The sequence below is a fragment of the Schistosoma mansoni genome, chromosome 3 (genome assembly GCF_000237925.1).
Source record: "Schistosoma mansoni strain Puerto Rico chromosome 3, complete genome".
Taxonomy (NCBI): domain Eukaryota; kingdom Metazoa; phylum Platyhelminthes; class Trematoda; order Strigeidida; family Schistosomatidae; genus Schistosoma; species Schistosoma mansoni.
The window spans coordinates 23,753,006-23,768,298 of record NC_031497.1 but is presented as its reverse complement, the minus strand read 5'-3'; the positions used below and the strand labels follow the sequence as shown (position 1 = coordinate 23,768,298).

The 15,293-nt window shown below is 34.7% G+C and overlaps 1 protein-coding gene and 1 non-coding gene across 2 annotated transcripts in view; both read right to left on the bottom strand.

The window, feature by feature from the left end:
* The window catches only part of Smp_132520 (hypothetical protein), a gene marked incomplete at both ends in the record, with an annotated part of 34,661 nt that overhangs the window by 14,555 nt on the left and 4,813 nt on the right, over window positions 1-15,293 (bottom strand). Inside the window, 3 exons of the mRNA XM_018799722.1 lie at window positions 5,089-5,311; window positions 8,787-9,201; window positions 13,071-13,219. Of these exons, the coding sequence (XP_018651482.1) occupies window positions 5,089-5,311; window positions 8,787-9,201; window positions 13,071-13,219 (787 nt within the window). The remainder of the gene's footprint in view (window positions 1-5,088; window positions 5,312-8,786; window positions 9,202-13,070; window positions 13,220-15,293) is intronic.
* Smp_tRNA_00940_Gln_TTG.1.1 lies at window positions 6,192-6,258 on the bottom strand. Its single transcript has one exon. It is a non-coding gene (tRNA).

Below are 15,293 nucleotides of genomic sequence, written 5' to 3'. Positions count from 1 at the left end.
AGAAGTTACGGGTGTTTATTAACAGTTGTCCATTCAACATACTTCAGATCTGTTGGCATGACAATATCAACAACATTATACTGTGGGAGAAAACAAACGAGATTTCAGTGGAGGAAGAAATGAGGAAGAAGTGCTGTAAGTGAATAGGACACACATTGAGGGAATCACCCAACTGCATCACAAGGCAAGCCCTCATATGGAGTCCTGAAGGCCAAAGGAAAAGAGGTAGACCAAAAAACACATTACACCGAGAAATGGAGACAGACATGAGAAGAATGAACAACAATTGGATAGAACTAGAAAGGGAGGCCCATGACAGAGTGAATGGGTTGTAGAATGCTGGTTGGCGGCCTATCCTCCTTTGGGAGTAACAGGCGTAAGTATGTAAGTAAGTAATAAACAATTTCATCAATCAAAACTTACCTACATGTTTTTACTTTATCACATTGACTTAATTGAATTTGTATCATTGTATCATCAGTAAATATTAATAATGAAAATATATCCATTGTAGAATAATTAAATTCTTCATTACTTGATCGAATTTGTATAGTTCTATTTAAATAGGATTTATGTAATAATAATAGATTTGTAATTTTATTATTATTATGGTTTTTTGATATTAATAATTGGCTTATAATATGTATATTACCAGAAGTACTAATGGATAAGATTGATTGATGTATATTGAAATGAGATAATAATCGTCTAGTTGAAGTTGAATGGTTTCCATAAGAATTTGATGTAAATTGAAAGTATTCAGGGGAATTATCTTCAATTTCATTGAATAATAACATTTTGAAAACGTCACCATTATCTACATGAATTTCGGGGGGGGGAAAGGGGAGGGGAAAATTTAAGAATAAGTTTATTAGAACTAATTTATTAATTGTGTTTTACAATTGAGAACAAAACAGTGAGACTATAATTTATGGACGAGCCAATCAGATGCGTTTGAGAGATTTCAAGGTCACGGCGCCAATTTCAGTACCTGATGCTCATGTACGATCGGATCACAGAGAAGTTTAGAGAAAACTTGACAATTAAGCGGCTACAATGAATGAGATTACTAAGAAGTTCCTTTATTTGTAATTGTGGTAATTAAATGACTTGTAAACGTTGTTCAGACTACCGTGATGTTGTCCTTCGATGTAATATATGTTGAAGGAAGACGTTTGCTAGGATACCAACCTTTATCGCTCGATCTAGATTGAGATTAAGGCATATTATAACAATTTTCGCGAACTGTATAATAAAAGCATCAGTAAAATTGGCTGCAATGATCGCAGATGTTACTGAAGCTTCGGCTGTTCAGTGGTATGAGTGTTGTGGGGACATATCCATGATAGAAAGGACAAACTTACACAACCGGAGTACACACAAACAATATTGAAGCTATGTATTCGAGGCTAAGAGAGTTTTTGTGACCTTATCATAACTCCAGAGATCAACTTTTATGGAGCCATATGGATGAGTTCCTCTACCTTATGCATTACGATTTTGGAACCTTTGAACCTTTTTCTAACCTTGACAAGTTTTTGGACCATATAAAAGAAGTGTATCCACTTAAGTTCTTTGGTTTTGTATAATATGTTTTTACTCTATGCTGATTGTTTACTGATTAGCTACCATTTCTCAAGGTCACTTAAGATTCGCTCAAAGGCCGTCCATAAATTATAGTCTCGCCAACAAAACTTATACATCATAAAATGATATTGAGTTAAGTAAAGATGTTGAAAATTTATAATTATCTATGAAACCAACAATAAATCTTCAAGTGATTAATTTAACAATAAAGACAAATCAGGCAATGTTAAAGATCAAAGATATCATTGATTATGAGATGGTGGAGAAGATTTGTAGCTCAGGTGGATGATTTTGATGTAGGTTTGTTCTCTGAGCTGAATGGTTTGATCGTGGAGCTTTCATCGTCCTTCTGAACGATATCATCAGCACAAACTTCGGGTAGAAGTCTACCCGTTCAGAAGGACGATGAAAGCTCCACGACCAAACCATTCAGCTCAGAGAACAAACCTACATCAATTTATACGAATATTCGTCAAGATTAGAACGAATAGTTTGACAAAAATTAGGCGCCGAGCATAGATAAGTCATTATATGTGAAAACTTATATTTGAAATAATCTCAGAGAGCGAAATTTAAATAATCCCAACGTTTCGTCCATGTAACTTGTCTGAACTTCTTCAGGATAATAACCAAAATCAGCAAAAAAATATATCTTTTTTAACAATCATATCCAAATCTATACTACACTAAACCAACCATATTTGGATGTTGAATTTTTGTAAACAGGATCATATGAGTCAGTTAAATGAGAATCAAGTGAGAAGTTCACGATGTGAAATAAAAGAAGACTAGATGAATTGTGTGTGTATATATGTATGTGTAAAGCTACATAATCAATAATGATAGGTGTTTATATAAAACGGTATAACTTCAACGATTACTTGAGAATAAAAATAAGAAGGTTAATAACAGTAAAGAGACGGGCAAGAGATTGCTGGTCGTTTGCAAATACTTTGATATTTTTAGTAAATATTAAGGAAATGTACATATTGAATCGATTTCCAAATTATTGAGAATAAATGAATTATAGATCAGAAGGGGTTTTATGGATATTTCAATATATTTCTGATCTATAATCCTATGCTCACTAGTGACTGACTGTAAGGAATGTTTTTCTAGGTTCTAGTGGGAAGTAGTGACCAGTGGAGTTCAACCAAGTTTGTTGTAGAGATATCAACTCACTGAAGACAATTGGTGAACTGTTGCTCAACTTCGTGGATCAGTTGAAGTTAGACATTAACACCGTTGAATGCCGGCCAGCTAAGTGGTCTAGTGTTTAAGTGCTCCGGCGCGAGACTGGTAGGTCCTGTGTTCGAATCTCGCTCGTATGGCGGGATCGTGGATGCGCACTGCTAAGGAGTCCCATAATAGGACGAAACGGCCGTCCAGTGCTTCCAGGTTTTCCATGGTGGTCTGGCTTCAATTGACTCATGATTTCAACTATAAAAATAAATGAATTACACTATCTATACACAAAAGTTCTTTTTGGTAATATGGATGACCACTGCCTTGACAGCATGCAGTCAGATTTATGTCCTTTGAGTACACAAACATCCGTCTTATGTCTTAGATTAACATTCATCTGACCACGAAGCATACTGTTCAGATATTCTACTACACACATATCTAGTCACTACCTTGATGTAACTAACTACAATGGTGTGGATTATTTAGAATAATAAACGTAAATTTTAAAAAACAAATTAAAGCATAATAACCTCAGATTCAATAGAAAAAATCTTTTTTCTTATAAGCTTTGATATTCTATTATGATTATTTATTAAGTCTCTATTGAAACAGTATACTCTAATATAGGGTATATATAATGAAATTGACTAAATTCTTTTATTAACTTTTTATATATACTTGAAATCATGAGTCAATTAAAGCTAGACCACCGTAGAAAATCTGGAAGCACTGGACGGCCGTTTCGTCCTATTGTGGGACTCCTCAGCAGTGTGCGTCCACGTTCAGTGCTTCCAGGTTTTCTACGGTGGTCCAGCTTCAACTGATTCATGATTTCATGTATATATAAAAATTACTTAAAATCTCTACAGAAAACCCTCTTTTATTAACTATTTGTCAGTCTGTCAAACTGAATTTGATACACTTCACCATTTGATTATGGTAGACTGTTATCATGTTGTAGACCAAAATATAACTTCATTTTATTTGAACCAATTTTGTTTTTTACCATTTAAAAGTAAGATACAAGTTGTTTGAAATCAAAATCAGTTGAAGAGAAGTATGTTGGTCAACAAATAAACCTTACACTCAGATGATGATTCTATAGGCGAATGATTAACTAACGAAATCTATTAGGCTATATTCGTTCATATTTCGTATTACAATCCATGGAAATTTTTTTCGATATTAGGCTTTAAATAAGTCTCTTATGATAGTGAAATGTTTCATGGTCTCTTGTGTTGCCTTGAATATTAGTTCCTTCCAATGATTATATCAATAATTGGAACTTGCAAATGCTTATCATTTAAGCAAAGTTAATTATTGTATTAATCAAATGACAATCTTCTTGTGCATGGTTTCAACAACAGAGTTTATGAGTTATATGTTCTGATAAGGCACATATGGCAAAGCAAGGGCAGCATTTCTACAATCGAAGAACATGTGAAACTCAAAACAACTGTCAACTAACTTAAAAGCAAGAATCTTCAATACGAAAGTCAAGACAGTCAGTCCTACTGTACGGAGCTGAAACGTGGAGAACTATTATATCCATTGTCAAGAAGGTAAAAGTATTTATAAACAGTTTTTTACGCAAAATACTCAACATTCACAGGCTGGACACCATCAGCATCAACTTGCTGTAGGAGAGAAAAAAAACCAGCTTCCATCTGAAGAGGAGATTAGGAAAAGATGTTAAAAATGGACAGGACATAAATTGAGGAAATCATCAAACTGCATCACGAGACAATCCCTAACTTGGAATCCTTAAGGGAAGTGGAAGAGAGGAAGGTCAAAGAACACATTACGCTGAGAAATAGAAGCAGAAATGAAAAGGATGAATGGTAACTGGAGAGAATTGGAAAGAATTGCCCAGGACAGGGTTGAGTGGAGAATGCTGGTGTGCGGCCTATTCTCCTTCACGAGGGATAACAGGCGTAAGTAAGTAAGTAACATGTTCTAACCCCTACTTCATAACATTACTCAAACAAACCGATAGCTCATTCAATTAAAAAAGATACATGTCATATAACATTTAAATTAATGCTATTTTCATAGTTGAAATCATTAGTCAATCGAAGCTAGACCACCATGAAAAACCTAGAAGCACTGGACGGCCATTTCTTCCTACTATGTGACTCCTCAGCAATGAGCATCCACGATCCCGCACTCGCGAGATTCGAACCCAGGACCTATCAGTCTCGCGCCGGAGCATTTAACCGATAGATCACTATGAAAATACTGAAATTTCCACAAAAACCCCCTTCTGATTAATTCTATTTGTTAATAGAATTTACTATCTACAACATGACTTACTTGTTCCAATATAAAAAATTGTATAACGAATATGTTTTATTTGTCCAGGTTGTGTTTTATCTTGATAAATTTTGGCAACATGACGTGGATCAATAATAAATCCAGTAATTTGTGAACGTGTTTCAATCATACCAAAAATATTAAATCTTTCTGGATAAACTGAATCAATTAATAAAGATGCTTCTAATGATAAACGTTTATTTGTAGCAGTTAAACCTGGACACTAAAATTAAGTATATAAAAGAAAAAGTCAATTATATAAGGATTAAAAACAATTATGATTCTGTAATATAATTAAAAAGATCTTATATATATCTCTTCTCTTCCTTATAAAACAAATCAAAATGGTGGACGGTTGGTCAATTTTGTGTATTAGTTGAAGTTAGACATTAACACACCGTTAGATGCCGGCTCAGTGGTCTAATGGTTAAGCGCTTGCGCGTGAGACTGATAGGCTCTGGATTCGAATCTCGTGGAGTGGGATCGTGGATGCTCATTGCTGAGGAGTCTGAGACTAGGACGAAACGACCGTCCAGTACTTTCAGGTTTTGCATGGTGTTCTAGCTTTAATTGACTCATCAATTCAACTGTAAAAAGTTACTAAAAACTCCATAAAACCCCCTTCTGATGAAAATCAAAATTAATTTTGATCAGATGAACTAAAAGTAACCTGCTTACATTATGACCGACAATTTTCAAAACTGTCATTATATTTTGATGATTACAATCATAATTAATGTCTTAGATACCATAAGGTAGCTAATAGTATCTTGTCATTAAATTCTCAATGTGGATTACCAATGAAAACACCTTCCATATTCAAACAATTATATTCTCATTCTCAATAGTTCGAAATCTAAACTCTACTTAAAGTTTAAATTCACTTAGTATTGTTTGTTTGTATCTTCCCATTGATGTTTAAAACTGCAACTGGTCAGTCTCTTATTGGCTATATGTGCATACTGTGCGTATTGCCTCGATATAGCCTTAATTCACAAGCATCATAAGCAAAGATGGACAGTGGCTAGCAATAGAATCCAAGACGCGCGTTTCGTCCTATTTCGGACTCGTCAGTTGGATGGACCTGCATCTCAGAGTTGATGTTCACTCTGGGATTCGAACCCAGTATCTTTCGCTTCAAACGTGATCGCGTTATCCACTCAGCTACCGAGTCCTGATAGCTACTTGCTTGTATAATGGGGTGAAATTTAAATTCACTTAGTAATCTATCTAATAAATTATTATGTAAATACTAAATAAAGTTCAATAGTAACTAATTCTATGTACAGAAAAGTACAAATTTCATGTATTAACGTGGACATTAACAGACATACGTTTAGCTCAATATGTTATCATTTTTTGACAGTTTTCATTTATATTAAAATGATACCTTCAATATGTATAGGCAAAGATGCTATATTAAGATGATGCTGATTAATAATTCAGTAGTATATTGAAGTTGTAGAGTTCCCCTGGTTGAATAATTCAATAGTGAAACATTTTCTCTTGATTTATTGAATATCACTAATCTAACAAACATCATATATCATTACTTATATCAAGGTGTGTTGACACTTGAAGATAGGGTATTTTTCTAGAGAACTGAACATAGTCACCATAAAAATGATAGATTTTCCTAAAGATCAGCACTAAGATCAGTTAATAAGTAGTAAACATATTGAAATACATACTAGTTTTAACAAAACAAATTGGATGAATTACAACATTAGGATCATGAATTACATCGAAAAGACAGTCAATACGAAGCCCCAGACAATCATACCTAAATTATTGATGATTATTTATGTCAATGTATTGTTAGTCACTGAAATTTCCCCAAGTCTAGATAAACAACTGGTCCACTACTTAAACCTCTATTAAACTGTTTAACTTAAACAATACAACCACATTAGTTCAATACTTTACTTATATCTCCATACGATTCCCTACTTATCTAATCAAGCATTAAAAATGAATCATATTCATAAAGTTTCTTAGATATTATTAATACAATACAAATGATTTATGAGACTAAGAACCGTCTTATATATGAGATGATGTGCTGATTAGAGAGGATAGTGCCCAGTGTAAAAGTTCTATTCATCTGAACCACAGCTTACTTGAAAATTTCTCATCATTATACTTAACCAGCGTTAGAACTTGATTTTCAGTTCAAAGATGACCCCAATTTTAATTATCTTGGATAGTGTAAACATAAATTATTTAATTATATAATAGCTTTTTGAGCAGCATATTTACAACTAAAGAAAATCTGGAACTCAAAACAATTGCCGATCAACCAACACCAACATCAGAATTTTCAATACGAATGTCAGAGACACTTCTACTGTATGGGGTGGAAACCTCGAGAACTACGAAAGCCATCATCCAGAAGATACAGGTGTTTATCAACAGTTGTCTACGCAAAATACTTCACATCCGTTGACCAGACACTATCAGCAACAACCCACTGTGAGAGAGAACAAACCAGATTCCATCCAGTGAAGGAAGAAATCAGGTAGAAATGCTGGAAGTGGATAGGACACACTGTGTCACAAGGAAAGCACTCACGTGGAATCCCGAAGGTCAAAGGAAAAGAGGAAGACCAAATAACATATTACGCCGCATAATGGAGATAGACATGAGAAGAATGAACAAAAATTGGATAGAACTAGAAAGGAAGGCTTAGGACAGAGAGGATTGGAGAATGCTTGTCGGTGGCGTTCGCTCCATTGGGGTTAACAAGCGTAAGAAATAATAGCTTTTTAGTGTTGAATTGAATCTTTGGTAATTTCTTTCCACAACAGAAAATAACAAGTTTTCAGCTATGTATTTGATGTTTCTATAGTTTGTATTATTGTTTTAAATTGAATATACACTGAATGTACACTTATATTCTCATGTTATAGAAGGTTATGAAGGCTAAAACATCAATGTTTAACAAGAATTACATCCCTCAATTCAAATCATACATTTTTATAGTTGAAAGAGTGAGTCAATTGAAGCTAGACAGCCAGGGGTTTTATTTATTATTATTTTTATTTTAAAAATATAAATATTGGTACAAGGAAGCACTTAATATATATGTACCGCACAAATCTCATTTGATTTGTGTGAGAGCTGTGATACTGCTCAGGTGCCCAAACTGAAATAGCTGGTTTTCTTAGGGGACCACACCCGGAGCCTTTGACCTAAAGATCTGATCCACAAGGCAGTAGAGCATCGTGTGGAGATGCAGTCCCATGGTAGTTGGTGACCAACGATTGGTTCATACACCATTTGTTCCATCAGGATGCTGGAGCCCATGTGCACCATTGATTTGGAATCAGGGTTTCCCAACTCCCCTAGGTGGACTCGCCGTGTCCACCGACCCGGTTAATGCGCCGGACATTTCGCTTTTCGTCCTCTCAATTTTGTAAACAACATCCCCGCCACGAGAAGGCGGTGAGTAGGACTTCCTTGGCAGAGGCTGTATACGCGTGGCCATGTGAGAGCATTTCGAGAGGGAGGGTGAACTCTCTCCACTCTCAGCCGTACCAGGGCATTTGGGGGCATTGGCCGTCAAGTGCTTCCAGGTTTTCCCTGGTGGTCTAGCTACAATGGACTCACGCTTTCAACTACGAAAATAATAAATCTCCACAAAAACCCCTTCTGATAATAAAAATCATACATTCACTATCATAAAAATGTTCAATTACCTTTGTAAGATTTTTTAAATATGGATATTTATTACGACTTATTCGTTTGAATCCATTTGTATATCTATGTCTACAATGTAGAAACAAATGACTTTCATCATTGAATTTTGAATAATTCTCATTTATCCTATTCATCATTTGTTCATTATAATAGAATGGAGTGAATGTCGGCAACCGTAACATTAAATCACTGGATTCAATTATTTTATCCACTGTAGATAGTTTATATATACATAATGCTAATGGTCCAGATGTAACTAAATTATTGGTTAATTTTAATGATATATCATTATTTAATTGAGGATCACGAGCTGAGAATAAACCATAGATAAGTAAATCATTTTTAATTTGTGGTATATAACTTGTTGATAAGGCAACAAGATAATTAAAATCACGATTGGTCGATGATATACTACTTAAAAAAAGGTAAGTTAAAACAAACAAAATAACATAATTTAAGTAGTTTAATTATGTATGAAAGAAAAGTTGGAAAAAATAAATAAACCTTTTTTTAGTTGTTTGGCGAACTTTCATTGTTACTTTAAAACATTATTAAAGCTAAGACTTACTTACTTACTTACGCCTGTTACTCCCAATGGAGCATAAGCCGCTGACCAGCATTCTACAACCCACTCACTCTGTCATGGGCCTCCCTTTCTAGTTCTATCCAATTGTTGTTCATTCTTCTCATGTCTTCCTCCATTTCTCGGTGTAATGTGTTCTTTGGTCTTCCTCTTCTCCGTCGGCCTTCAGGATTCCATGTGAGTGCTTGTCTTGTGACGCAGTTGGATGCATTCCTCAATGTGTGTCCTATCGACTTCCAGCGCTTCTTCCTGATTTCTTCCTCCATTGGATGGAATCTGGTTTGTTCTCTCTCACAGTAGGTTGTTGCTGATAGTGTCTGGCCAACGGATTCGAAGTATATTGCGTAGAAAACTGTTAATAAACACTTGTATCTTCTGGATGATGGCTTTCGTAGTTCTCCACGTCTCCGCCCCATACAGTGGAACTTCCTTGACATTCGTATTGAAAATTCTGATGTTGGTGTTGGTTGATCGGCAATTGTTTTGAGTTCCAGATCTTCTTCGGTTGTAAATATGCTGCTCTTGCTTTCCCGATCCTCGCCCTCACATTTGCGTCAACTCGCTAAAAAAACGCTAACCAGAGAAAAGCTAAGACTAATAATTATAAATTCATTTAAAAGGGATTCAAATAGACGCTAAGTTGTTTTTTTAAAAAAAACTCAAGACACATGTTGTGGTCGATATTCGATTTTATCCTTAAACTTCGTATATTGTTTGTCCTGATAACCGTTACTCGATAACGCTCTCAACGGTGTATAAATCAGAAGGCGAATATGAAGTGTTGATTGCGTTTATTATTGGACCAAATACAGATATCCAAAAGTACAGGCATGTTGAGCAAGCATGAACGAGTAGTGCCGTAAAGCAAGCGAGTGAGAGCGAGATTCGAATAAACGAGCGAGAGATCAATCGATCAAGTGAGAGAATACAGTACAGTGCAATGCAGTGAACAGGATTAAGATGTACATATATATATACATACAAATGGAAATCCATGAATCATCGAATCAATTAAGCGATTAATAGTAAGGCTAGCAAAATGAATATATGCGTACGCAGTGAACAATGCTCAAGCGTACATAATAAAAATACAATAGTATAAATAGATTTTTATTTTTAACAAAAGGCTTAACCAAATTAGATATGAACAAACTCAATTTTATATGAGCTGCTATACGCATTATTATTATTATAGGTGATTGTATTGAATATTATACTTTTGCTACTATATAGAATTTTCAGCACAAAGTACTTCAGCAAATTTCCTTCTCTTATTTCTTGATAGACCTTTGTGATAAATATTGATTGGTCGCCAGTTAGATGTTAGCAGTACAGGAATTGAGAATCAGCTAATAATGAGATCAAGAAAGATGATTATTTCTTAAATAGGGACGATTCGGCTGAGTGAGCCTACATTACATTATTTATGCTAACATCGGTGCCCGAACACAGTACATACAACCGATGAGTCCCGAATCGAACGAACTGAACTTTCTGTATACCACTGCTAGCAGCACTCCATCTATTCTACCTGAAGCATCAGTTTTCTCTCAATTGCTTCATAGTTAAGATAAACTTTATAAAAGTTCTGATTCTTTAAAGATATGAAAGAGATACAAAGTAATACGTTCTCCATGGGTTCCATAGGCTTTATGTTCAATCTGTTACATAGTCTTTATGTACACTATCAAGCATTTTCATACCAAGTCGATTTAAATTGATAACGTTCCCTAATTTGATTATTTATCTGTCTAAAGCTAGTTAGTAGTACTTATTATCTTAAAAGGACAACACTATGGAGGCTTCTTCTACACTACGGCGTGCCTGAGAAGATAGTCAATATCATACGGAATTCCTACGATGAGTTGAACTGCGAAATCATGTATGAAAAACAGCTCACTGACTCGTTCGAAGTAAAGACCAGTGTCAGGTAAGGTTGCTTACTCTCACATGGAAACCTGAAGGCCAAAGGAAAAGAGGAAGACCAAAGAACATATTACGCCGAATAATGGAGATAGACATGAGAAGAATGAACAAAAATTGGATAGAACTAGAAAGAAAGGCCCATGACAGAGTGAGTGGGTTGGAGAATGCTCGTCGGCGGCCTATGCTCCATCGAGAGGGAGTAACAGGCGTAAGTAAGTAAGTAAGTATTATCTTAAAAATCTCTTATATTAACGAAAATCAAACAATTTATAGGTAGTTAATACTAATAATATAATCAACCAAAAGAAATTTATGCGACAAAACTATCATTTTCAATTCAAGATCTAAATAATTGTATTATATAAATTTACTTACAAGTAGTTTATTCATTTGTTCTTATAATTATGATTTACTATCATGCTATCAACCAATACTCTTAAGGTAGATTAGAGTTAATTAGTAAATAACAATATGAATAATAATAATATATATCTATATATCTATATATATTTATATATAAATTTATGTAATCAGAGAGGGGTGTTGTGGATATCATAGTAATTTTATAGTTGAAATCATCAGTCAGTTGGAGCTAGACCACCGAGAAAAACCTGGAAGTACTGGACGGTCGTTTGGTCCTGGTAAAGGACTTCTCATCAATGAGCGCCCATGATCCCGTCCACGGGATTCGAACCCAAGACCTATTAGTCTCGCACGAGAGCGCCTAACCTCTAGACCTTTGAGGAACTACAGGGTTTCGTCTAGTTTCTAGAAGACTCGCAATCGGTGTTCCGATATCGACATTATTCAGAGTTATCTGTCTCTTATGGTCTAAAGATGGACCTGGTTGAACTTCACTGGTCACGTCTATTCACTAGAAGTCCACTCTACAGATATTCTTTGCTGTTGAACGCTAGTGAAAAAAAATGCTGGCTTGTCATATTCTTTAACTGGAAATACATAATTCTAACACTTAACTCATTAAACTCATTTAGGATGAAAATGAGTACTAAGTAGAAAGGTATATTATTAAATTATACGTGCTTATAGCTCAAATAAATCTATAGATAGAGTAATAAATGAATGATTAGCTTGATTAGCTTGATAATCATGCTATTCATTAGAGCTTACCTAAGTCTGCATTTGACTTACTTTGAAACCTTTGGAAAAATGTGATATGACGAATCTCGTTCGACTTTCTACATATTGTTGACCCTGATATTATCCTGATAACTCTTATCAGTTCTATCATACTCACTGTATTCTTTTCTCTTCATTTGTACACTAAATGTTTGTTGGTTATTAACTAATTAAATGACTCAGCATACCATTATATACTTGAATGCTACTTTTGAATTTCTGTTTAACTTAAGTCGTTAGTAAATAATTCCTGTTAGTAAAGTGATGGAGGCATGAATTTATCAATATAGCTCGTAATACGTTTAAAACTCACTAACCACAAGAGAGATCAAATATTTGTAGAGTACTTATTACCTGCTAACTTATGAAGGTAGATTGCATGTATTTTCTAACAACACATGGTCTACCTGTACCTCATCATAGAAACTCCTTGCTGAAACAGTTCTAAAGTACTCACTAGTAGAATACCCTTTACTTAGGGAACCGTATTAAGGTAAAAAAAAAACAACTAGTTATCCTCTAAACCACATGAAATTACTCAGTGAAATGCTACGTTAATTCAAATTAAAATTAGTAAAGAAAAAATGAAAGAACAGTTTACAAAGCAGTTTATTGGAAACAATAATTGACTTACCTAGATGATTCATCTAAGTTTTTTGTTTTTGTACGAACTTGACATACAAGCCTCGTCTTAAAAAATGATGTGAATAGTTTACTTCCATCATTTGGCATAAGAAATCCTTTATCCTCTGTGCAAATACGAGCTATACGTGTGTATACAATCTATGTTGATGAAAGAGTAAACAAAAACATGAATATTTTCTTTAATATTAATTAGAAATCGAGTGTAAACTAGGTTCACTCTATCTATATCTAACCATAGATAGGCCAAACTCTTTATATGATCATTATATAAGATGATTTAGTGTTATATTGAACTCTACTTGATCCTATTTGATTGAAGTGAATCTGTAGAAAATCCAAACCAATGGATTTAAGCTACTAGGTAAGCAAATCTATAATCGAGCCAAAACTCGTAATCCATATCAGATTGCTTTTATGAGTTTATTTTATTAGATTTCATCAGGACTTATGTTATGGATTATTTCTTTTATACACTCATGTTCTATAAAAGTACCGGTAAAGGGGAAAAAATGCCTTCTATATGTAATACTCTATGAAATCACATGACAATGATTTGTTGTACTAATGAGGTCTAAGTTTTAACTATTGTCTTAATCACTTTGTACATGAAACAAATTCGTTTCATCAGCCTACTGATTAATAAAGTAAAGGTTGCTAATTATATATGCTAGACCACCAAGGAAAACCTGGAAGCACTAGATGGCCGTTCCGTCCTATTATGGGACTCCTCAGCAGTGCGCATCAACGATCTCGCATCGCGAGATTCGAGCCAGAGCACTTAACTGAACCGGCATCCAACAGTGTTAATGTCTAAGGTCTGATAGAACTGGTAGGTCCTGGGTTCGAATCTCGCGAGGCCAGATCGTGGATGTGCATTACTGAGGAGTCCCACAATAAAGCGAAACAGTCGTCCAGTGCTTCCAGGTTTTCCATGGTAGTCTAGCTTCAATGGACTCATGATTTCAACTATATAAAATTACTGATATCTCCACATAAACCCCTTCTGATAACAAATTATTAATTTAAATAGTTCATTGTTGATTTCTCAACAAATTTCAGATGTAGTTTTTATTACAAACCTATGTTATCTCAAAATCATAGAGCTCTAGGCAGAAGTTTCATCCCAGTTCATAATCTTTTAACAATGCACATTGGCGGTTTCACATCATATTAAAACCAATAAAGTACACATTAGCTCTGAGCATCATGACTCGAGAATTCTGAAATATAATCTTCAGGTATCCAATCTATACTTTTGGATAGAGATCTCTGGTTTTGAACGATTCAACAACTGACACTATTTTGGAGTGAAAACTGATGCCAGCTTATGTAAATGTTTAAAAATTTACACTAACTTGAAATTTCTATATAACAATAGGATCCTTAAGTAGAATCACAAACGGAGTAAGGTATTAAAAGTCTTTACTAATCTCATGCTTCGCAGTTCCGTATTTGAAATGATGAGATAAAAGGGCAAAAGTACATTGTGGTTTTTGATCAACATTACTTCCATCTTTAATTCAACACAATGATTACTCAGTGTAACATATGTCTAGTTTTGAATGTGCTGTTTTATTCACTATAGCATTAATTTATTTCAGAGTGGTCTTTTCAAGATATTTTCATAGTTGAAAGCGTGAGTCACTTGAAGCTAGACCACCATAGAAAACCTGAAAGTACTGGACGGCCGTTTCGTCCTATTATGGGACTCCTCAGCGGTGCGCATCCACGATCCCGCCTTGCGAGCGAGATTCGAACTCAGGACCTACCAGTCTCGCGCCGGAGCACTTAACCTATAGGCCACTGAGCTTGTCGGCATCCAACGGTGTTAATGTCTAACTTCAACTGATCCACGAAATTGAGCAACCGTTCACCAAATGTCTTCAGTGAGTTGATATATCACCTTCTGATAACAATAATAATATTCAAGATATGATATTTTTTTACATTGATTCAACGTGAACTATATTCAGCATGATGTGAAACATGCGATTTTGTTATAATGTTTTTATGTATGCTACCTTTATTAAATTATTAATCAAACGGGATTATCAATCAATGTATAAAACTAAGTGTGTTTTCGACTGGCGCCGGGGTGTTTTGCAGTTAATAAATCCATTCTTTTATCAGACTTCTGTGATATCACTTCATGTTGTGAGAACTTTAGTGGTCCCTTGCCTCAATTATAAGGAATAAGTGACTCAGATATAGC